Here is a 25,338-nt window from a genome sequence, read left to right as displayed (position 1 = left end):
TTACCTGTCATGGATTTAGAAGTCAGTCTTTGGCCCATTTTTTTCTAGCAGGTTCAGGGTTATAAATGTGGGTAGGTGTTTGGGGGTGGTCATTGATTGGACATGTTGCTTCCCCTTCCAAGGCTCAGCTTTCTTTTCCTTCTGGCCTTTCTGGGTTTTGTCAGTCTTTCTAGTTCCCTCTCCTTTGGATGAGTTTAAGCCTCTTTTCCTTCCCTGTTCTGCTAGGGCTCTCCCACACCCTCTCTAGGACCCTAGGAGCTCTCTTCTAGTCTTTTCTCTTGGGACTTCTTCCAAAAGTTTTGTTTCGTTTTTCACATCGGAATGTGTCTAGAGGATCAACAAACACGTGCATCTGTACCATGTGACCCATGGGACACGATCGAAAGTGCCTGGATCACATGGGCCCACATTATCAGCTGACCTCAGACATGGGTTAGAGACCAATGCCTGAAAGAAGCGAGACAGTACAGTCAGCTGCACGATTTCCACAGTTTGGCAGGGATGTGGTCTCCAATGCAAAAACACACCTTTTCATTTGCAGAGCTGTGGAGCTTCTTGTTGCAAAGCAAATGAAATTGCTTCCCGACCATCTGGGCCCCATTCAGAAGCAATTTGCTGTATGGGAGGCATCTCGAATGCATGGCAGGACTGGTTTGCGGTTGTGCAGTAATGTATATGAAGTACCTATTAATGCTCCGTGCAGCTCTTCGAAACGCCTGGGGGGAGGAGTAAGAGAGGCGCTTAGTGCTTTAACCAGTTTGCTCTGCACACTGAGTGGGTTCTAGGACAGTTCTCAGATCTGTGGCTCAGGAGAGTCTGTGGCTGGTCTGGCAATGTGGATCTTGGATGGGGAGTCAAGGCCACGGAGCTGTGGGATCAGAAGCACTATGTAAGTGAACGCTGGGTCAGCTCTGTGTGCTAGATGTTTCTACACGCAGAGGCTACAAGAGGTGGCATGGCAGCTGTCCTGGAGGGTTTGGGAGGGAGTACTGTGTCACCCAGCTGGCTCATCCGATGGACGTGTATATGGTATGCTTCCTATACATTGCCAGGTCCTAGAGTTCTAGTGGTGACTAGGATAGGCATGGCTTGGGCCTCACTGAGCCAATGGAGACCAGGAAGAACAATATATGAGTCTTGAGATGGTTGCTTCAGGGTAGAAGATGCTCCAAGAACATGAGCATGCTTACAAACACTCCCCCACCCCTCCCCTCACAAACACAGAGAGAGACAGAGAGACTGAGACAGACAGAGATATGCACATAGTAATTTTTAATATTGTTTAATTTAGCCGTTCCATATGTATCAACCAAGTAGACAATTAGTACTCTAGGGTGGGTCAGACAGTTTGTCCCAAGAATGCTGTAGTCATAAAATGCTGCCATACATGTTGCCACCATAGGGTGGCAGCACTGAGGGGTGAAGCCCATAGAGCTGTAGGGCAGAAATACTTGCTGGGTCCTAGAGGATGGAAAGTAGTAGGCACAGGATAGATGATGCTGGTGAACCAGATGGGACACGGTGCACTGCCCACGGCGACCAAAGGAAGGGGCACCAGGGCACATGTTTCCAGGGAAGCCCCTTTACCGTCTATAACCCACCTGCCCTCCACTCTCCACAGGCAAGATGTCCTTCGAGGGAGCCAGGCTCAGCATGAGGAGCCGCAGGAATGGGGCTCTGGGCAGCACCCGGACTCTGTACTCCAGTGTATCCCGGAGCACAAACGTGTCCTACAGTGACAGTGTAAGTCCACACTGAGGCCACTTGACTCAATGAGGGCTATCTAGTGACCAGTTTGCTCTCTGTAAAAACGTTGTCTCTTGTTTTATGAGTCATTTTTTGGTAGAATGTAGAAGCGTGTTCATTGCTGTATTGTATTTCAAACATTTCTCTTTTAAGATGACAATCATTTTAATAAGTCATTAGGAAAAATTTAAACACCGTGTTCCTTAAATCATTTTTTTTGGTAAAATTTGAGGATTTCATATGAATACACTATAATTATATCATCTGCATCCCCTCTCTTTTCCCTCCAATTCCTATTGTGTCCCCACCCACAACCCCTTATTGAATTCAGACCTCTTCTTCTGTGTTGATCTGTGTGTGTGTGTGTGTGTGTGTGTGTGTGTGTGTATGAAAACTACCCAGTCTCATTAGTGCTGACACCCTATTTGCATAGATCGCCCTCCTCCAAGCAGCCGCTGACTCCCTGGAGCTCTTTATCTCCTGGTGGAGTTTTGTGAAATTTTCCTCTTTTCCTCCATTGCTGTTGGCATGTCAGTTAGTGTGGACTTCGCAGGTCTTGCCCAGGCAGCCGTGTTGTCGAGAGTTCCTGGGAGCATCATCTCCATCCTGCTCAGAAGACATTATCAAGCATCAGACATCCCGGACTTCTGGGTCTGACAATCTCTCTCCTCCCCCTTCCGGGATGTCCCCCAAGTGTTAGCAGTAGGGGTTGTACTGCAGATGCCCCATCTGGGGCTGGGCAGTCAGGAGTCACTCAGTCCCTTCAATTTTTAAAATCATGTTTTCAGTGTTGATTTCACTATTCATGATTGATGCTCTTCGTTCTCACCCTGTGGCTTCAGGACTGAGTTGTGACGTCCGTGTCCTCGACTCGGTTCTGTTGCTCTTACCTCCTGGTTGCTTCCTCTGGCCCATCTCTCCTCACACTGCCGACAGGGCGTGGCTTCTTACTGGGATCAGCTTAGTGGGACACCAGGACATTAACTCTGTTCAGTTTCGCTCCTGTAACACGTGGTCCCCTCCTGTCTGCTCTCTGTACAGTCAGGCGTGACACACACTCTGATTTGTCAGAACACTGTAGTCTGGCTTTCACTGACTGCAGCATTAAGTGTTGGGGTAGAAGCTGGATTTATAAAGAAGAAGGGGGTGGGGGAGGGAGAGCCAGGGTACCACTCATGCCATCATTTTTATCTGATTGGTCAATTTGTGGATCCATGAGCTGTTAAAACACTCAAAAAAGGGAGCGTGAGCCTTCACAGAAGCCTGTGCCTTCTTCCAGCTGAGACCTACCTCCTGAGTCTGGCATGAAGGGAAGGGATGCACAGGAGCCTCAGGTGCCACCCCTAATCTTGACACCCCTAGGACTAAGTGTCCCCCTTAGAGTCTGTCCCCATGTCTCACTTTAGTGCTGCTCCACGACAGAGTGGACACAGGCAATGGGGACCTCTCCAGAATTTTCAGACCTTGCTCTCCTCCTTCTTTTCCTTTGACCCCAAGCAATGCAGCACCACTGGAAGGCTCTCTCCAAAGAACCCTTGACCTCAGGCACCAGTGCCCTCAGAAGTGGGATGAAGGCTGAGACTTCTCACTTCCCGTTGGCCTCCTGAGCACACACACACTTCTCAGAAAGTGCACCTTCCGAGGGAATTATTAGCAAGAAATTATTTTTTTAAAAATCACCCTCTTCTCTAGGATCACTCCATGTCCCATACAGCTGTTGAGTTTCTGTCCTCCATGGTAGGAGCACTCAGAATCATCTAAGTGGATAAACATTCTTGTGAGGAAAACTGGGCAGCACAGAGTTCCCAATGCCTTCTCTGCAGAGGAGCTGCGTTTATCCTAAATTTTGCTGAGGAATACACACAGAGGAATGGAGCTTCCAAGCTTCCAGAAGCCGTCATCACCATGACATGGGAGCCACCTCCAGCCTGAGAAGCTGAGGCTTCAGAGTGCCCTTCTCCTGGCCCAGGTCGCAGGTGCTCTCCTGAGCTGTGTGTCACCTAGTCTTTGTGGAACTGTATGGTTTGGTTTTGTCTCTGTTTGATACAGGCGCAGTTGGGCTCGACAAAGGCTCCTTTGTGGGTTCTTTATGTTTTATTATCACTAGTTTTGGGGATTGGTCCATGTTGATGCATATAGTCGTTGTCAATTTTTTGTTCCGCTATGTGGAACTCCGCTGTGGGCTTCTGCTTACCCAGCCTCCAAGAGACGGATACTTGGGTTTCTGGCATTTGATGCTGGGACCAATACCACCCAGTGTTCTTGGATGTGTACACTTGATCTATCTGAGAAACAAAATGCCCTTTGAGGATAGTTGAAGATGGAATGTCTCCTTCAACGGGTCTGGATTTGAACAACGAGATTTATGGGGCCACTCATATTCAAAGGGGGAGAATGGAGGTGAAGGTCCCCAGTGTCTGATACCAGAGTAGTTGTCAGTGCAGGCGCTGGGAATGCGTTGCGAACTCCAAACAGGGAGGAGCCCGCCTTTTGTAGCACATGTCTGGCTGACTCTTCTGGAGGGGACAAGAAGTTAGGGCTGGCTTCAGAGCTAGCCTGTCTTGTGAGGCCACCAACAGGGGAATTGGTCAGAGTACATCAGCTGCCAGCACCTGATGACTTGCAATTGACTGGGGTTCCTGTGGAAGGGAAGCTCCTAGGAGCCACACTGCATCAGGGCTGGACATTTCCGAGGATGGAGTTCCATGGATTGAGAGAGTACAGGCTCTTGGGAAACCATTCTCTAATGGGTCCTCGGAGAAATGGCTTCATGTGTAATATCCTGAGTGGTACCAATTTACTCTCTCACCTACTGGGAGTGTGAGGTCCTTCGCCTTCCTCCTCATCTCCAGTGGCTGGCAACTGTCCTTTTGATTTAAGTTTTGTTGATCTTGTAGGTAGGTGTAACGTGGTGGAGCTTTTATGTATTTTATGTATGTAGGACTTTCCTGTGGGCTCCTTTTTTTCCATATCTTCTCTGTCTCTTGCTGTTTTTCCATTGGACCATCTGCTTTGTTTCTGCTGATTGACAGTCCTTCTGTATCTTGGTCACTATTTATGATACATAACTATTGATTGCAAACTCTCTCCTTGTGAGGAATATGAGTGTTTCCAAATGTCTTTCTCTGCCAACATAAGAGACATCTTTGGTTTCTAAAAGCCTGGGATGGTTCTTATTACTAGTTCCCAGTTACACCTAACCACCTTGCCCAGAGTGGAGCAAATACAAATGAAGGGCATTTTGGAAAACATCTCTTTTTAAAAAATCAGGCAGAAGAGGGCTAAAAATATGCACAGATAGTTTTTTTTTCTAATCCCAAACTATCATCCAACACTTCTGTTCCCTAGTAACTGTGAAGAGAGAAAAACATTGTATGAGTGTGTGTGTGTGTGTGTGTGTGTGTGTGTGTGTGTGTATGTGATGCCAATTTATCCACAAGACAATGCTAAGCAACTTTTGGAAACATTTTCATTTAGTTAAACAGTTTGAATCTATGTGTCATTAAAAATAAGCTCAGAGTAGTCTAAAAGAAACAAAAAGGACGCCATGAGAACCTTTGGGGCGGGCTAGGACATGGATAGTATTCGTTAATCCCAGCAGATCTGAGAGAACACATGAGTAACGCATTACTCTTCATATTTTTTTTAACAGGATTTGGTGGATTTTATCCAGGCAAATTTTAAGAAACGAGAGTGTGTCTTCTTCACCAGAGACTCCAAGGCCATGTAAGCTGCAGCTTTTGTCCACATTGGCTTCTGTGTTTCCGAGCCCAGCCAGTGACTGTTGGCACAGTGAGCCCTTGGGTTCGTTACTGGGGATGGTTGCCTCTCTAAAGTCCCTGATGGCGTGTGATTAAGATGGCTCTGACACGCCTGCAGAATTCCCTGCTTCCGCTCTTCTCTCTTGTCTCTTAGCTCTGGCCATATCGCAGTTGGTAAAGTCACTGAGAGGGACTGCCACTCCCTTCAGGGCTTCCGTGAGCCTGGGGTCTGCCCTGTTACCTAACCCTTCGCAGACAGCTCTACCCATAGGCTCCTGCACTATCTGAATGTCCCTTCCTCACGGCTGTGGTCCTGGTTGCTTCCCTTCTAAGTGGGTGCTCCTCTACGTCAAGTCTTCTGTGTTTGGGGGTTCAGCGCCTGCAGGAGAGGCCCCACAAACCCAACACACAGGGGTCTTTCATGATCTTAATGAGCAGAAAGGAAAATGAATGGGTTTGATCCTGTCTGTTACAAGACAAGGGACTCGAAGTGGCAAGAAACACTGACACCCTTCCCTATTTTGTGGTTACTGGACAAGCTAGATGACACAGGACAAAGATCACCGCTGAGACCCTGGGGTTGCCACGTGTGTGCTAAGCCCAGTTGGACCTTCGCTTTCATCCCTAGTGGATGTCTGTTTCTTGAGTGGTCCCTGGGGGAGGATGCTGGAACTTCTCCTCCACTGGGCACCTTTGAGACATTGTATAGCCCAGCAGCTCCCTGCTGCCACTCTTAAAGTGGGATTCCCATGGGTCCGGACTGTTCTCTTTGGCTCTCACTTCTTGGTCCGTGTTGAGTCCTGTGCAGAAGCAGGAGGGACACTCTCTGCAGTCATAGCTCTTTGCAACAAAACTCTGTGTATCGAGCTGTCAACATGGCGATGTCATGTGATTATTGATCCTTTGAAATGTGGCTAGCGTCAACAAGAAACTGAATTACCAGCTTTAATCATTCTTTGCTCAACTACAAAATGAAACAGCCACACATGGTTCTTGGCCACAATAAAGATGTGTGTAGCTCTGTGGGATTCGGAACTATCGTTCTGAGGATGTGAATTAGAATGCCAGTGTCCCCCACCCCACCCTACAACCCTTCCCAGCTCTCCTCTCTACTATCCCTGCCCTTCCTCCACGTGTCTATACCCCCAGTTCTTTCCTGGCAAGGCCCTTTCCCTGTTTCTAAACAATTCATGCAGACTGGTTCTTGGAAGGCTACCAACCCATAAAGGAGCCAGACAACTTCTTTGGTCAAAAGATCATTTAAGATGTACCCCTGTCCTTGGCAGAAAAAGGGGATCAAGAGTCTATCTTCAGCTATGGCAAGGGCAAGTAGGCCATCTGCCACCCTACTGTGAGCTTGGGTGGCTGGGGACATGTCCCAAAGGGTAGTGGATTGGCAGGCAGCAGTGACAGAGAAGAGGGGGGCATGGGAAGCAGCCTTGTCTCAGGAAGTCCCCCAGGAGAAAGGGTTATGGAAATGGTTCAGTCCCAGCAGGTTCTTGTTTTCTTGGCTAAGCTGAGTGAAGCCCCTTGGGAGCTATGCAAACAGAGGCAAGAACCCTCAATGCTACAGGATCTAGTCTGTAGATCGATTTTTTTTTTTACAATTTTAGAAAAACATTTATTATTTTCACAAATACTTTGAACCAGGACAGTTCTCACACTCTTCAGTCATTAGGGGTCCTGTTATAGAGTTCAACGAGTTGAATTGAAAAAAAAAAAAAAACAGAGCTTGCTTTGAGGAGACAGGAATGCCATCTAAAAGCAGGCAGTGGTCGGGTCCCTTGAGAAGTTAGAAACCGTGACTAGGTTTGCGGGGACTCAGAAAGTCCTGTCTGTCCCTTTCTCCACTCCTTCTTAGTACCCACAGGACTTTTGTGTGGCCTGGAAAGAGATGAGAACAGACCTTCTGATCCCAATTCTGATTTTCTTGCCAAATTTCCAAGAAAGGAACACCAGTGTCAAAACTATCCGTGGGTCTGGTGACTGGATAGATGCTCAGGATTCTGGTGCATAAGCAGGGCCACCCTCATGCAACAGATGGTGTTGGGGAGCAACAGCAGTCTCTTCAGGACCCAGGTCAAGTGTGTGCTCCCCAAGAGGGACCTAAAAGAGGAGGCAACAGCAACAGTTTCCTGGACAGGAGCCGTTGCTGGTGAGGATTCCTGAGGAGTCCCCTTTGCTCCTCATTCCTGTTTGCTCCTCACGGTAGCCTCTCCCTTGTGGGGCTTTGGTGCCTAGTCTGGCTTCAGTACTTCACATGGAGGGCTGTTAACAGAGAAGCCCTGGGCCCCTGGGATGCAGCCGAGGTCACCGCTTCCAGGCAGTAGAAACAGGTGGTTTGGTTGGGCCACAGATCATTGACTTCTGCAATACTCACGACCCTTGCCTACTGAGCTGTGAGCTTCTTCTGCTGAGTGTTTAGAAGAAGTCATAGAAATACAAGTCACCCTTATCCCCTCATAAATGAAAATATGACTGCCATAGGGAGGGCTTGCCCTACATTTTGCTTTAATGCCAGACAAACTCAGTGGTGGTGAAGACCTTGAAAGACAGTGCTTCCTCTGGTCTGTGATAGTGGTGTGTATGCATCTATGCATCCTAGAAGGAAAGCTAAAGCATCTATTTTACACAAATCATTGAGAATGGTTGCAGATATAAATTATTCATAAGAAGAGTGATTAATGCCATGTCTGTTTGCTCATCCATTCACACAGTGTTTGCTAGAGGCCATTATATTTTTGGATAGCAAATATAAAGTATAGAATCCAGCCAGAAATAGCCTTAACAAGATCTTCTCAATTGACATATCTTTCTCTGGCTCTGACTGTTGGGGGAAATTTTGCTGCAATTGACTGAGTATGTAGGGTACAAGGATGCTGGAAGTGGGTGCGTCTTCTACACTGTCCCTGTGCCTTAGAGTAGGTTCACATCTCAGGTCATATACTTTATTGTATGGATGGAGACACTGGTAACGGTGAGTGAAATTGGTCCTCTTAGCCTTGGGCCAAGGATATAAAATAGGACATTGAGCTTTTGGTTATCCATGATGATGTTGGGTGACATGGTCTGGCTCCATTGTTCTTTTGCTCTGTCCTTCTCGACTGTGGAATTGGTCAAACACAGACCGTGTTTGCAGATATTTTTTTTACTACACTTTTACTTCTTTCGGTTGTTAGTCCTCCATTGTTTCTTGACCTGCATGTGTGCACCACCCTGAGCGGAAGGTCTCCTTGGCAGAACATGCGCTGTGTACCAGGTTCACTTTACACTTTGCATCATTTCTAGCCCTCACAGCAAGCCGGGCAGGAGAGAGACTGTGCCAGGACAAAAGTAGGCATTTGGTTGGTTCTGCATTATCTTTGCCAAGTTTCTACTTAGCCACTCCAGGAGATGCCTGGCAACTTGAGGGCAGGACATTACGTAGGTCTCAACTTGGGTGTTGCAGATGCTATTTGATAATAAGTAGTGCTCTTGGACACTTGTTGCATGATTACAGGGTATTCTAGAAGGGGAGGATAGGCTGCACTACTTACCAGGGTGTCTTCAATCCTCTTTCAGCTTCCCATCATGCACGTGTGCCCCCTAGTGGACAGTTAGGATTGAGTTCTGTGTACTTTCAGTGGGAAGACCTAATGCTCACTACAGCAGTTTTCCTTGTCTAGATCGAGCTGTTACTGACCCAGAGTCATTTAAGCAGTGAATATCTGGTAGAGAACAGTGGTTTCTAAGCTCTGGAGAACTTTGGACCCCTGCTAGGCTTGAGCATAACTCGTGGGTGGGAAGAGCTTACCCTCCTCAGAAGAGCATGACTTGCTTGGGCATCCGGTGAGGTTGGTACTGAAGCCTGTATGTCGCTGTGAGTTAGCTCAGACTCACATGAGAAGCTGAGTTCTGGTTCCCAGATACCTGAGTTCCACCTCTTACCAGCTTCATGGCTTCTCACACAGTTAATGTAGGGCAGGAGGCCTTCTCTGCCTCTCTGCTCCCAGCACAGGGCAAAAGCTCATTGGACAAACAGATAATTAGCAATGGGAACAAACCACGAAACTCATTTCTAGACAATCAGCCAGGATGAGGGAAATAGCCTGGGAGTAAGAGACGAGGATAGTATTTCTTGTTGCGCTGGTTGAATTTTATAGCCTGTAGTTTATCCTAAGATGTGACAAGCCATTTGAGCAGACGGAAATCTGTTCCTTCCCCAGGGAGAGCATTTGCAAGTGTGGCTATGCCCAGAACCAGCACATCGAAGGCACCCAGATCAACGAAAACGAGAAGTGGAACTACAAGAAACATACTAAGGAGTTTCCGACAGACGCCTTTGGTGACATTCAGTTTGAGACTCTGGGGAAGAAAGGCAAGGTAAGCCCCCATGTTCTGCTTTAATATACCTGCTAAGGGCTTGGGCCATCTTGGTTGCCTTGAGCTGTTTCAGTAGCATGGAGGTGGGGATGCGTGATTGCTCACACCATTGCAGGAAAAGTCAGAAAACGGCGTCTAGACTGTGCTCAGTCTGAAAACTCAGTAGGTAAGGGTGGCATCATGGCTGGAGCTGTGGTGGAGCCATGTCATGGGTCCCTGTGACATCCTGAGCCTGTTAGAGGAAGGGAGAATACATTTGTGAGTAGCTTGGGGCAGCATCCCTAAGGATATACTGTAGGGGGTAGATCTTCAGGATGGAGAGAAGCCTGAGATGCCCTTCCGTGATGACCGTGCGAACTGGGTCTGGTTATTTCTCGCACCTCTGTACAGGCCCAGTTAGGGAAAATAGTTTTCTATGTTGGGGCCTTTGGTCCCTGACAATATACTGTAATCTCCAACGAAGGCGACATTTCTTTATATCCAGGAGTTTTACAAGGGTCTTTCCATTAGAAACTGGTCTCCCCCAAGGGTTCCCATAGTCTGTTTCAACGATAGCTCAATCCATGGGCTGGATGTCTGAACCTTAACCCCATGAGTCCCTAAGCTCTGTATTGGTAGTTCCTGAGCACATGCAGCTCCACCCACTGTCTGGGGCTCTGCCTCCATGATGGGTCAGTGAGTCTTCCCACAGGCTGCCCATTTCCTCCTTGGCTCATCCAGGTGTGCCAAGATGTTAGTTTGAGGACCCTTCATCATCTCTTGTCTACCCAGCTTCCAATACCTCAAGGGCCAGGTAAAGTTTCAGGGTCTCCATCCGGCTTGTGGAAACATTCAGGGTCACTCTTCCCCCATGTCTTCCTTCCACTTTCCGGTGAGGCCCTGGCAGCAGCCCTGCCTAGAACACCTTATCCCGCCCCAGGTGCAGCCACCCACCCAAACACCCCTGGGGCAGAGTACACAAACCTGGCGCTTTTATCCTGCCCCCACAGTATATCCGCTTGTCCTGCGACACAGACTCGGAAACCCTGTATGAACTGCTGACCCAGCACTGGCACCTCAAAACACCCAACCTGGTCATTTCAGTGACTGGTGGCGCCAAAAACTTCGCCCTGAAGCCACGCATGCGCAAGATCTTCAGTCGGCTGATTTATATTGCACAGTCTAAAGGTACGCTAGCACTGAGAATATCCCGGGATCATTATTCCTAGACCGCGCTGCATTTTGGGTGCAGAGGACAAAGTTTGCACATGCTACTTATCCACAGAATCCAGATATTCCTAGAACTATGTAAGTCTCTGTGGGTTATGTGCCTGTGAGTGTAGGTACCAAAAGAGGCCAGAAGAGGGCGTTGGAGCAGGAGATACAGGCAGTTGTGAGCAGCTCTGGGTACTGGGTATTGAACTGGAGCCATCTACAAGTGCAATATGCACTCATAATGGCTGAGCCATCTCTCCAGCCCAGAGAAATATAGTTGTCATTTTATTCTAAATAAAATTCTCAGGCAGATGGAAAGATAAGATTCTCTGGCTGGCAAATTTACAGAGTAACTCTCAGTTGGGGTTAAGGTGTTAAACCTTAATTACAAAAAGAATTGTTCCCAGTAGTTTTATTTTACTTTATTATTTTCACATATAAATTTTAGTCAGAATATTCTAGTAAATAATTAAAAAGACATTTTAATTAGATTTTTCTTTAATCTTGGTGATTGTTGGTGTGCTTTTGGAAGCAGAGGCTGCAGGCCACAGCACTGTGAACACTGTGTGGTTGTGTGACCCAGATAAAGGTAGCTTTGACTTCATATGCTCAACTTAGCATGTTCTCTCTTTTACTTTTTTAATTTTAAAAGCTTTCAAGCACTGCAGAAATGTTTCGAGAGTAATATGATGAACATAAGTGCATGCGTCTAGACTTACTGATGGCTGGTATTTCCTGCATTTGCCTTCTATAAATATCCCTTTGTGAATTATTCTTTTATGAATTTTATTCCATGACTATTTTATGAATATTTGTGTACTAGAGTTTGGGACAAAATGATTTGAGAGTGGGCTGCAGACATCATGGCCCCCCAATTCACTGGCCTGCGTCTTCGAAGAGAAGGGAAGTCCCTTTACGTATCTCACTGCAATCTTCCAGCCTGGGACAGGGTCCGTTTACATTCCCTGACACTGGTAGTTGATTGTCGATTGTGCCTCTTTAATGGCCTTTCTAAATAAGGCTTATTTTTTTTCTCCATTTGGGTTCCTAATTCCCTTAACTTTGCATAGCCTTCTGTTTTTCTCCATCAGCACTGGCTCTCAGTCTCCGTCCATCGCCACACTTCCATGAGAGCACAGCCATAGCTTTGTAGGTTGAGTTTCAACTTAGGTTTGGCTGATGGTTTTCTCATAAGTGAGTTCAGTTTACCTGGACGTTTTTGAAACTTCTTTTGCAAAGAAGCATTGACTGACAGAACTGAGGAAACAAATTTTATCTTAGATAGGAATTTTCCAGTGTCTGTCCAGGGTGATTGTAGGCCCTGGGAATAGAGTAGAAGAAAACACATGAAGTCCCTGGCACTGGGCCCAGCATGATGGCTGAGCAGGTAAAGGAGCTTATGACAAGATTGACAGTCAGAGTCTGATACTGGAACCCACAGATAGGAGAGAACTGACCGGAAGTTGTATTCTGACCTGCAACTGTGCTGTAGCAGAGATGCTCAAGCATACGTACACACGTATACACACACAGATACACATATTACACAAACATACACACACATATATATATTACACAAACAGATACACACACATATTACACACACAGACAGATACACACATACACATAGATACACACACATATACACATATTACACAAACAGATACATACATATCACACACAGAGAGATACACACACATATACACATATTACACAGATACACACATATCACACACACACACACAATCTGAACAGAATAAGTGGCCTTGGCCTAGAAGACAGCTCATTTCTAACTAACTTACAAAGTTGACTCTGTTAGTTTAGCCAGGGCAAAGAAGGCAATACTCCCCGAGTCCTTGGTGTTGTTCATGTCCAGTTACCTTATTTTAAGAAGAAACACTGAGAACTGGTTTAGGAATTGGGTATGAACCTTCTAAGGGCCACAAGGCACTTACAGATTAGCAGGTCTTTGATGTGGGAGGTGACCAATGACCTAGTTCTTCCTTGTCAAATATGGCAGGAAAACTAGACAATGGAAACAGACAGCAAATGAATGGACTTTCTAACAACTAGAGAAGAGGGCTGCCTCAGGACTTTGAAGACTTCCATTGCTAGAGCTGATAAAGAGAGAAAATAGCGACTTCTTTCAGGGTGGAAACTGCCCTAAGGATAGTGTCCTCAAAGTGGAAACTTTCCTAAGGATGGAGAATGTCTCCAAGGTGGGGATTGCCCTACGGATGGAGACAGTGTTCAAGATAGGGGCTATCCTAAGCATGAAGACAGTGTTCAATGTGGGGGCGGCCCTAAAAGATGGAGAGTGTCTTCAAGATAGAGGCTGCCCTAAGGATGGATGGAGGCTGTGTTCAAGGTGGGGGCTGCCCTAAGGATGGATGGGGACTGTGTTCGAGGTGGGGGCTTCCCAAAAGATGGAGAGTATCTTCAAGGTAGGGTCTGCCTTTAGAGTGAGGACTGCCTAGGCAACAAGTTACACGATAGTCATTTCCACTATACTAAATCATTTTCTGTTGTCTGATGCTGGGATCTGAACCCGTGGTCTGGCATGTGGTAGTAGTAGTAGAACACTCTATCTCCGAGCTACAGCCCAAACCTGCAGTTCTTTTGTTTCTTTTATTTTCCATTAAAATCCAGAAAAGTGCTTGACATTGCAAGGATTATCAGATATAAACCTTGAATAAAAATAGTCACAGTTATGTAAAGCAAAGCAGAATTGCTGGGGCTAGGAAGATCCACCCTGTTCTGACCAGCATGAGGTCTGGAGACAGAGCACACTGCCCTCTATGGTTGAACTGCCCAGCTCACTTACGGGTTCAGGCCAGGCACTCACTGTTCATGAAAGCAATCCCCTGGAGACTCCTGCGTACACCTTCTGTGGAGGCTGAGAATGCATATCTAGAACGGGGCACCGAACCTGTGCTGTCTAGTACATGCCCCTCAGGAACCCCCGATGACCTGGGATTCTCTTCTTGTTCGCCATGTGGTCCCATCCCACAGTCTGGCTCTCAATGCAGCATCCAGGAGCTCATGGGCAGGAAGGTTCCCTCGGGAATCTAGAAACACAGGACCAAAACCTTACTCAGCACCGGGTGAAGTTCCGTTTCCCGTCCCTCGTCCACAGGTGCTTGGATTCTCACGGGAGGCACTCACTACGGTCTGATGAAGTACATAGGTGAAGTGGTGAGAGATAACACCATCAGCAGGAATTCAGAAGAGAACATCGTGGCCATTGGCATCGCAGCATGGGGCATGGTCTCCAACAGGGACACCCTCATCCGGAATTGTGATGATGAGGTATGTGTGGGGCAGAGAGGCCTGTAAGGCTCTGTGGGGAAAGACCAGGGCAATGGCTATGACCTGAATGCTGGGGCTCTGTAGTGGAGCCAGATGGTGGGAAAGCCTGTCTTATGAGAACAACCTATAGACCTCGGCTGTTAAAGACATGGGGAAGGGGTATTCTTAAGGAATTCCAAAGCAGGAACTAATAGTGGAGGCATTTTGCCATTAAAATTTGTCCCCAGCAAACTCCTATTAGACCTGGGTGCACTGTTTTTATGATTTACGATCCAAATCCATCTCAAAAGAGTTAACCTGGGGGTATAATTCTGCACGACCGTGCCGGATTCTTAGGAATTCAGACTGATTATTGTTCACCAACCTTAACCCAGTGTGGAGAAGGCTGAGACCCATACCACCAAATGTTTCCAGAGGACTGATTTAGGAGGTAGCAGACCTCCCTCAAATTATGTCCAGAATGCACGACAGATGATATCTACTGATATATGTGTCAGGTGTGACGTTTTGGAAACAGTGAGAAACTACCCAAGTCCTACTCAGGAGATTTGGGCTAGATGTTCAGAAATCTATATTTAATGCAATCTTATTCCATCTGTGGTTCACTAGACATTTAGATGGTAAATGTTAAGGGCTTAGTTTTAAAAAAATCATTCACTTTCTTGTCTCTGTTGCCGTTTTGGAGACTAATAAGGGGGTACAGGAACCTAAGAAGTCAAATCTGTGCTCTCCACAGAGCTTTGTCACGAGTATGAAACTGTTTTTGAAAAGTGCCAACAATTACATTAATAAATTCATCCCTAGAGAATTTAATATTAGGGCAAAGATTTTATTAAAACATTCTGTAATGCCCAAGAATTGGCACAAATCTAAATATCCAGCAATACTTGGGACTCGGTATTTATTACTAGATATTATAATCTAGTAATATTTATCACTAAAGAAGGAAGCCCAGAGAGATCACCATGCAAAAATGAAGAATAACCACTGAGGTAGGAAAATACTCCTTCTGAGGATGTTTTGACAGTATGGAAATGCTTATCAGTGTGAAATTATGAAGTATACAGATAATAGCTAAATGCACATAAAATCTTGATGACAACAACCCACGGCTCTTAGAATTAAGTATAATTTACATTTTCATTTATATGCTACAATCTTCATTTCCGTAGAAAACGTAGTTTTTTAGAGACTTAAATTATACTGCTAGTTTTTTTTAAATCCTCTTTTTCCTTCTGATGACAGTCTTCCATGACAGCATGGTTTTGCAGCAAACTCTTATGATATTGCGCTTGGCTTCCTGGTTTCTCTAGTACTTTCCTGGGCGACAGTGTTTGGTCTTCTGTATAAAACAAAACGTTCATAACCAGTTCATTGGCCACATCTTCTGACACAGGCTCACCAGGATCATTGTAGTGCTCACTGCTATGGGTGGAACAGGATGGAGGCTCAGCCAACCTGAAACAAGGCCACTGTTTGAAACACGCCATACCTTATTTTAGATCTGCTTCAGAGAATTTTCTTTGTTTTCATCATCATCTTTTTTTTTTAAACTTTTGATCGGTGTTTTATTTTTGAGTCATGAGAGTATTAAATACATAGGAACAAGACAGCACAGTTCTCGCTCATTCTTGGTTTACAGTAGACTGTTTGTGACCATACCTTTTCTACTTCCATTTTGGTGCTCTTCGTCAGTCACAAGAGGTCACACACAGCAAACACAAGTCCTCTCGCTTCAGTAGGGTCGTTGTGATGTCACCCTGCATCCCGAAGACAAGTGTCCTTGTGCTTTCCAGGGATATTTCTCGGCTCAGTACATCATGGATGACTTCAAGAGAGACCCTCTCTACATCCTCGACAACAATCACACCCACCTGCTACTTGTGGACAACGGATGTCATGGACACCCCACAGTGGAAGCCATGCTGCGGAATCAGCTGGAGAAGTACATCTCTGAGCGGACCAGTCAAGGTCGGCCCTTAGGAACCTGGAGGCCGGCGTGCATGGTGACAGTTGGAGGCCAGCTATGCATGCATGCATGGCTGTTGTGGAGGCAGCTGGTGTTGCATGGCTAGCTAGCCCTCTTGATTTTCCGTCTTCACTGCTAAAGAGGAGCTTGTATTTCTTCCCTTTCTTCAAGTATCCCAGGAGGGGTCACTGACATGTCCTTCAGCACGCTGAAGGCAGTGACGGATACCTTCTTACACTCTTGCTTATTCATTTAGGAAGCCTGCTGGCTTTTTTTTTTCCTATAGGCATTTGTAAAAAGTGAAGCCCCTAATGGAAAATCCATATTTAAGAAGCAATGCAGTTAGGTAGATTGTTGAGGTTCAGCCTCAACAAAAATACTTCCTACCAGGGTAAGGGTGTGGGAATTGGAGAAATGAAAGTAAAGAATATGAAGATACATAAAAGATAACAGAACAGAAACCACAGAAAGTATTGGGAGGACCCCAGTGACTGAAATCCTGAAATTCACCCATGTTTATTAAAAAAGAAGCAGAAGTACATCTGCATATCCTGACCACCTGTCAGGAAGGCACGGACTTACTAGAATGGATCTTAATCTCAAAAGAACCAAGCAATCACCTCCTGAGTTAGGAGGTGCAACTATGCCTGTCAATCTCCAAACTCTCTGACCGTCAGACAAGGGGGAAACAGGCCTGCATTTTTCGTCCCCTACAGTAGATGAATGACCAGACGGAGCTGAGCCATGTGGAGAGAAGGAGAGTGGGAAGGGAGAGGAGGAAAGAGAGGAAGGAAGTGTAGCAGCCATGAGGGCAGAGGTACAAAAGGGGGCAGGTAATCACAATGGCTGCATTAAATAGGGAAGAGCCTGTGGGAGAAGGGCAGCCCAGCTTCTGGGCTGGAGAGTTAGGGTAGAGGGCTGGGTATGCCAGTCATACCCTGTAACAGGTAGGGCCTGAGGGATGCTGGGAAAACCTGCCAGCCAGTGTCAGCACTGATGTATTAAATAGCTATTTGACCTGGGCTTGAGACTCAACAGTAGGGTAGAGATGTTAAGACTGTCACAACTGGAAGACTATTGAATGTTTTGACTTTGGCTCTTTCTTTGGGTTACCAGAATAGAATCACCTAAAACACTGGTTTTGTAGAAATGAGTGCAAGACCTTATCTGATAAGCTGCGTGTGTCTTCTTTTCCTGTGGACAGGGTGCTGAGAGGCGTCCTGCTTTGGAGCAAGGTTGTCCTGTGGTTTAGTGACAGACAGCCTCACAGGACACAGTCTCAATTGTTTTGGCTTCAATGAAGACACAGCTTAGAAAATTATTTATAGACGCACCAAACTCCATTGAGAGAATGCCTCATTATGCAAATTTGTCACCTACTTAGGAAAGCATGGGATTATACAAATGAGGGAGAGAATAAGAGCAAACTTCAGCCCAGTCTCATCAAATCCACAAATGTTAATGAAGCGACAAATTCAGCATTTTAAAAAGCAGTGACAAATGACAGTATTACCCATGCCACACTGTTGATGGTCTGACACACCACTATTCCTTCATTGTGATCTATCAGTTCAGGGCCAAGGTCAAATCCAAGCAGTTATCGCCCAGGCCATGAGCTCTCAGAGCAGATGCTACTCTGATGTGGGACATCCTTCTGTATATGTGTTGCTTTATTGATTGATGAATAAAGCTATTTTGGCCAATGTCTTAGCAAAGTAAAGCCAGGCAAGAAATTTGAACAGAGATAGAGAGAATAGGCAGACTCAAGGAAACGCCATGTAACTGCCAAAGGCGAAAGATGCCAGAATCTACCAGTAGGCTACAACCTTGTGGTGATACATAGATTAATAGAAATGAGTTAATTTAAGATGTAAGAGCTAGCTAGGAATACACCTGAGCCATAGGTCAAACAGGTTTGTAATTAATATAGTTTCCATGTGATTATTCGGGTCTGAGTGGCTGGGAAACCAACACACAGTCATTTACATTCCTCCCACTTCCTGCCATACTCAGTTCTCAAGGTGGAGTCTGAAACAGACTTTGTTCTTGTTTTACAGATTCCAACTATGGTGGTAAGATCCCCATCGTGTGTTTTGCTCAAGGAGGTGGAAGAGAGACTTTGAAAGTGAGTTTTGGCTTGGTTTTTTGAAAGACTGGTCTACACCCAATAGAAACATCCTCCCCCTACTGCTGCCCCAGTCTTTTGTGTTTGTCTAATCTTTTCAAACTAAATTTCCAGTTGGTGTATAAAATGGGCCTCAGCGTGACCTGTTCATACATGGTTTTCCTTGTATTTTCAGTATACTGCCTTCTGTCCCACTTCTTTAGTCTCTTTCCTCCCCACATAGTTCCTTCTCCCTTCATGATGTGTGTGTGTGTGTGTGTGTGTGTGTGTGTGTGTGAAGTCTAGATTCTGCATACAGAATATTTCTGCATACAGGAAATGAGATGTTTGTCTTTTCTTATTCAACATTATTATCCACAGTTCCACCCATTTCTCTACAAATGACAAGACTTCATCCTTTATGACTGACTAAAACCCCACCGTGTATACATCCAATACTTTATCCATTCATCTCTTAGGTGGCTAGTCTGGTTATATGTCTTAGCCATTGTGAACTGTACCCTAGAGGACATGGGAGTGCCCGTGTCTCTAGTGTCTGCTGACTTAGATTCCTTTTGGTGTGTGCTCATGAGTGGTATACTAGATCGTATGGTTATCCTAGTTTTATTTGTATTTTGAGGTACCTCTATATTAATTCCTATAGTCACTAATTAAAATTGCTTCTTCTTGGCCCCTTCATTAGTGTTCTGTTGCTTCAGTTCTTGATGCTAGTCAGTCTGACAGTGGTGAGATGGACTCTCAAGGTAGCTCTGGTTTGTGTTTTCCTGATGGCTACGAATGTTAAATATATTTTCATTTTCTTTGTTGGCCATTTGTATTTCATTTGTTGGCCCTCTTCTTTTGAGGGCCATCTGTTGAATTTAGTTCCCTATTTGCTGACTGTCCACTTGGAGTTTTGGTGCTTATCTTTTTGAGTTTATAGGTTCTAGATATTAATATCAGGCCAGCTATAAAAATAGGAAAGATTTCTCTCCCATTCTGTGAGCTGTCTCTCCTCTCTGTTAATTGTTGACTTTGCTCTGAAGGAGATTTTTCAATTTTATGCAATCCCATTTCTCAATTCTTGTTGCCATTGCCTGACCCACTGGAATCCTTTCCAGCAGGTACTTGCCTGCATAAATATTTTGAAATGTTCTGTCCATGTTCTTTTGCTTCAGTTCAAAGTTCCAGGTCATGTATTTAGGTCTTCACTCCATTTTGTGTTGATTTTGGTACCAGGCGAGAGATAAGCATCTCTTTATCCTCCTTCTTGAACTTTAAAAGATAACGTTTCCAGGTATGCTAATCTTTTTGGCAGTTTTTTTTTTTTAAGCTTTCAGGGCTTGAATTATGTCATTTCTGACTTTCCTGACTTGGGGTTTCTGCCAAGCTGTCTGATAACTCTAACGGGATTGCCTTTGTGAGTCGGCATCTCTCCCTTCAACTTTAGATATTGCTTCTTTGTGAACTTGCATTCCAGTTGTATCTTGCAGTAGTAAGATTTTCTGGCAATATGCATTTAGGGCTTAAAAGACGTCTTGTGCTTGGATGTTCCTTCCTTTCTCTAGTTGAATACACACACACACACACACACACACACACACACACACACACATGTATATATTGCTATAATGTCCCTGGATGGCTTTTTTGTACTTAAGTTTTAATTGTAGCTCCTTCTTCTCTCCCACAGATTCACAGATTTGGTTCTTTATGATGTCCCAAATTCCCAAAAGCCACATTCATGAGCTCTCTTGACTTTGCCCTCTATATATCCTAAGGACTTTCATGAAGTAAGCAATGTCTTCTCATTGTGTGTTGTTCCTTTACTAGACACAGGCTGCTCCTCAGCTGAGAGAGTAAGGAGTTGCACTCAGAATGGCAACTGGGATCCTGGACTCCATATGCAGGAATCTCACACCTAAGTCATGCTGCCCACATGGAGCTCCTGGATGACTCTGCCCCCTGTGATATTGAGTATCTTAGCAAAGACTCCATTTCCCCACCCACATCGCAGGCTCTGTTGTTACAGTTGCACCTGCCGGAATTCAGGCCTCTGGCTCCTTAGAAATGAGCATCAGTGATTACAATGTAGCTAGTGTTTGGATACGGTGCTTTCCAGCGATCTTTGTTATTGTTGTTATAGGAATAAGATCTTATAAGAAAATAATGTTCACCTCTATTATTTTCATGCCCACCCCTTTTCCTTGCTTTAATTTAAAACTGAGGTTAGAATAAGCAGACCTATACATAGTAACTGTCTCTGGCCTAGTGACCAGAGCACACTGGAATTTCTAGTTTTTGCTAGCAAAATTTCTTAGAATTGTAGAGGAATACTCACCATCTGGTCTTTTTTTATGGTGTGGCTTTTAGTTTATTCACTCAACTGATAGTTATGAGATGTTTTGAGAGCTGCTTTTGAGACCGCTGTTGAAGAAAAAAAGACGCCATTCAGGAGTCTTTGAAAGAAAAATGTTTTTAAAGGAATTTCAGGGAACAAGTAAAATTGATCATTTTCTTTTTCAGTGTGAAATGATCACTGGATAAGTGTGGAAAAAGCAGCTGTATGAAGAGGAGGTGGGGAGAGAGGGTGTGAAATAGACATCCCACTTAGGGCCGAGCCGTCTGCCGTCTCTCTTTCTTTGCCCAGCTGTAGATGGACTGGCCTCCTGTTAATCACCGTCTCCTACGAATAGACGCTTCTCCGATAAGGCTTGACTGATGCGCTAATCTCAGGGTGTAGCAGTGAGTCATAGCAGTCAGTGTAACCCTATGCCCAGTTAGCAGAGTGACAGTCACAGGTTCTCCGCTAGGGCCTGGGTGTCTCCTCACAGATTCTCATCCCCAGTGACAGGATGTGGTTTCATCCTGTGGAGTAGGTCTTACCTCCAATCAGAAAGGGATTGCTAACTCCCATGACATTCATGCTTCTAATGTACCAGTGGGCATGTCTTGCCAGGCCGGTTGCTATTGTAGCCCCCAGAATTCATAGCTGGGTAAAACAAATGGTTACTTTTCTACTCTGGTAGTGTGTGCAGCACTTCCCTGCAGTGTGAGTGCTAGTCAGTAGAGATCAGGCTTCCGGGTCAGCATTAGCTTGGTTTCTCTGTGTTCCATAGCTCGTGTGGGTGGTGTCTTTAGCAATAGGCTTACTGTCAAGTACAATACCCTGTAGTGTTTGGGGGTCTGTGGAACCTCACTGGCCAACAACTCCCTAAAAAGGTAACTCATTCCTGTCCCTGGACTTTTAATTTATTAGCCTGTGGTGACTTGTAAGGCCTTTGTTGCCCACTTATTGGTTGGATAGAGAAACAGGGAATGACTAGGGAGGAGCTGGAGGAAGGGAGTGACCATAATCAAAATGCACGGTCTGAAATTCTTTAAGCACTGATAAATGAGAAAAAATAAAGAGGAGACAGAGAGTGGTAGCAGGTTAAAGATTTGGAGAGAGATGGTACATGAGAGAGATGGATTGGGAGCTGGCTGCATGCCTCTTCTTTCTCTGAAACTTAAGATTTGGAAAGATTTGTCCTAGGGTGAAGGGAAGAAGTTTCTTTTCCCCGCTGCAACTTAATGGTGGGGGTCTCTCCAGTATCAACTGCGAAGACCTGCACCACTTGTTCCCATTCCTCGGAAGCAGGGGCCGGAGATCAGGACGCTAACTAACATCCAACTAATGTTTCTTGGGCTCCTTGGCTCCAGATCTTTTAGCTGCCACCAGCACTTGCGCTTCTGTTCCTCTGGAGTTCAGATTCTGAGGATGTGGACGGGCTGCCAGACCGCTCCCTCACACTCCTCATAGTCCCACGCTCTTGGCGCGACGGCCTGTGTCTTCTCCATGGAAAGCCTTCAGCCTCTAAAGAAGGGGACTTTCAGGTTCTTCTGTGCCCATGTGTAGCTTAATCCCTTGATCTTGAAGTCAAGCGATAAAGATTCTGAGCCCCCTCTTCCAGCTCCTGAAGTTCTTGCAAAGAACACATCGGGGTGAGAGGTGTTTGTTCACAAAGCACATCTATTTGGCTTTCTTGCAGTAAGTGAAGGGGGGAATGACGGAGCCAACACAGTAACTGCTGGATGCTTTTAAAGTATTCCCAGGGCACTGATAGCTTCCTTTAGATAAGTTATCGATACAACTGTGTGGGATCAAACCTTCACAATTGCCACTTACGCGTCACACCAGTTTGGGGAGTGAACCATTCTGTACGTAAGGTGATTTTCAAAGTACCCTTGTATGGAAGGTGTGAATTATCGCAGGGGTCCTTGTTGTGGAACATTTGTTTAACCAGGCAAAGAGGTGCTACATTGGTTTATGCTGCATTTGTTTAACTATGTAAAGATGTGTTGCATTTATGTTAATTAAATAAAATCAACCTAGGCTCAGAGAGGCAGGGTTAGCAACTGGTTGACAGGAAGTAGCAGGGAAGAGTATAATTTTTTTTTTATCTATTTAAGTTGGGGTGGTGTGGAAGGAGAGAGGCTTCTGGGAACACCAACTAAGAAAGAAAGTTTGTTGCTACTACTCTCTACTCTAGGCTTTGACTTTCTAATTTTATTAAAATAGACTAGAATTCCCCTCCAGGCTATGGCCTGAGCAGTTGGGCCACTAGTAATAATAGTAGACTTTCATTTTCTCAGGATGTCAAACAACTGGTTCACTTCTCCCATTCATAAAGCCGCTGCAGTTGGTTCAATGTTGGTTTGAAATCAAAGCTGTTGAAGGAGCTGCGGGCTGCGTTCCTGCCACCTGGCTCCTGGCTGCCTGGCTAGTTTATACCCCGAAATAACAACACACAAACTGTATTCTTTTTTTTCTTTTTTCTTTTTTTTATTGAAAGAAAAAAGAAAAAAAAGAAATTCCCACCTCCTCCCAGCCTCTCATTTCCTTCCCCCTCCTCCCACTCTTCTCCCCCTCCCCCCACTCCTCTCTCCCTCCCTCTCCAGTCCGAAGAGCAGTCAGGGTTCCCTGCCCTGTGGAAAGTCCAAGGTCCTTGCCCCTCCATCCAGGTCTAGGAAGGTGAACATCCAAACTGGCTAGGCTCCCACAAAGCCAGAACATGAAGTAGGATCAAAACCCCGTGCCATTGTCCTTGGCTTCTCATCAGCCCTCATTGTCCGCCATGTTCAAAGAGTCTGGTTTTATCCCATGCTTTTTCAGTCACAGTCCAGCTGGCCTTGGTGAGCTCCCACTAGATCAGCCCCACTGTCTCAGTGGGTGGGTGCACCCCTCGTGGTCCCGACTTCCTTGCTCATGTTCTCCCTCCTTCTGCTCCCCATTGGGACCTTGAGAGCTCAGTCCAATGCTCCAGTGTGGGTCTCTGTCTCTATCTCCATCCATCTCCAGATGAAGGTTCTATGGTGATATGCAAGATATTCACCAGTATGGCTATAGGATAGGGTCATTTCAGGTTCCCTATCCTCAGCTGCCCAAGGAGCTAACTAGGGACATCGCCCTGGGTACCTGGGAGCCCCTCTAGGTTCAAGTCTCTTGCCAACCCTAAGATGACTCCCTTAATTAAGTTATGTGATTCCCTGCTCCTCTATCCAACCTTCCTTTCTCCCAATCATCCCGTTTCCCCAAGTTCCCCCCATTCTCCCCATCTCCCTTTACCCCTGTCCCACCCACCCCCAAGTTCCCAATTTTTTGCCCGGCAATCTTGTCTACTTCCCATATCCAGGATAATAACTATATGACAAACTATATTCTTTTAAACACCGCTTGGCCCATTAGCTCTAGCCCTTACTGGCTAATTCTCATATCCCGATCAACCCATCTCTAATAATCTGTGTAGCACCAGTCTTACCGGGAAAGATTCAGCATATCTGACCTGGTGGCTTGCTTCATCGTGTCTGCCCTGGGGAAGCAGCATGGCATCTCTGATCTCACTTCCCTTCTTCCCAGCATTCTATTCTGTCTACTCCACCCACCTAAAGGCTGGCCTATCAAATGGGCCAAGGCAGTTTCTTTATTAGTCAATGACCTTCTTCCATCACAAAGCTGCAGAGAGAAATGCAGTAAGAGGCATCAGAGCATCTTGTGATTTAGAGCCTCGGTCCTGAGCTGGGTTGTGTTGCTCATTGCCGCCCCTTCTGCATGTCCAATTCTTTCTCCCTCTCATAGGCCATCAACACCTCCATCAAAAGTAAGATCCCCTGTGTGGTGGTGGAAGGCTCTGGGCAGATTGCCGATGTGATTGCCAGCCTGGTGGAGGTGGAGGATGTTCTGACCTCTTCCATGGTCAAAGAGAAGCTGGTGCGGTTTTTACCACGCACTGTGTCCCGGCTGCCTGAAGAGGAGATCGAGAGCTGGATCAGATCTGTGAGTCTGGGGAAGATGCTGGGGGTTCCTGGGATGGAAGAATGTCTCACATTTTGTTGCTAGGCACTCTTTCTTAATTCCCACAGAGCGGGGCCTTAATGGCCTCCTTTAATTTACCTGAGAGGGTGGCTCGCTTTGTAAGCCTGATGGGATGGTGGGATCCAAAATGGTTAGACAACAAGCCCTTTCTAGATTAAGCTCCATTATCTAAAATTTGCAGCCTAGAACTATGGTTGAGTTTCACCTCTACAGCTGAGAGACAGCATCTGCCCTGGGCCAGGCCTTGACTAGCAATGGCTTGTATGATCTCCTTACCAAGACATTGCATTTTTTAGATTTTTTCCACCAAAAGGAAAAACTGGTAGTTTTGTAGGAAATTTCTTGCAGGGATTTTTTTCAATCACATCTAAGTCTAGCACAGAATCAGGTGAATGGAGATGAAGATTGTAATTTATGGAAGGTGAAGGCAAAACTGAACGAAGAGGCTGAGAAGCAATCCAGCCGTTGGCATCCTTCCTTGTGCTGTGTCCCAGAGTGCACTGGTTGAGCGCACACATCACGGTCAGTATGTGATAAA

General features: G+C 45.7%; 1 protein-coding gene across 1 annotated transcript in view; it reads left to right on the top strand.

Annotated features, from left to right (window-relative positions):
* Positions 1-1,343: 1,343 nt before the first annotated feature.
* Positions 1,344-25,338, top strand: part of Trpm8 (transient receptor potential cation channel subfamily M member 8) — a 75,910-nt gene continuing 51,915 nt past the window's right edge. Inside the window, exons 1-8 of the mRNA XM_050163107.1 lie at positions 1,344-1,743; positions 5,399-5,472; positions 9,713-9,869; positions 10,859-11,036; positions 14,200-14,372; positions 16,169-16,343; positions 18,399-18,466; positions 24,564-24,761. Coding sequence (XP_050019064.1) covers positions 1,627-1,743; positions 5,399-5,472; positions 9,713-9,869; positions 10,859-11,036; positions 14,200-14,372; positions 16,169-16,343; positions 18,399-18,466; positions 24,564-24,761 — 1,140 coding nt within the window. The 5' untranslated portion in view covers positions 1,344-1,626. The remainder of the gene's footprint in view (positions 1,744-5,398; positions 5,473-9,712; positions 9,870-10,858; positions 11,037-14,199; positions 14,373-16,168; positions 16,344-18,398; positions 18,467-24,563; positions 24,762-25,338) is intronic.

Source organism: Alexandromys fortis, unplaced genomic scaffold (assembly GCF_014885135.2).
Source record: "Alexandromys fortis isolate MF-2015 unplaced genomic scaffold, M_Fortis_MF-2015_v1.1 scaffold_139, whole genome shotgun sequence".
NCBI classification, from domain to species: domain Eukaryota; kingdom Metazoa; phylum Chordata; class Mammalia; order Rodentia; family Cricetidae; genus Alexandromys; species Alexandromys fortis.
Note: the sequence above shows the minus strand (reverse complement) of the source record. Positions and strands in the feature narration are given on the sequence as shown.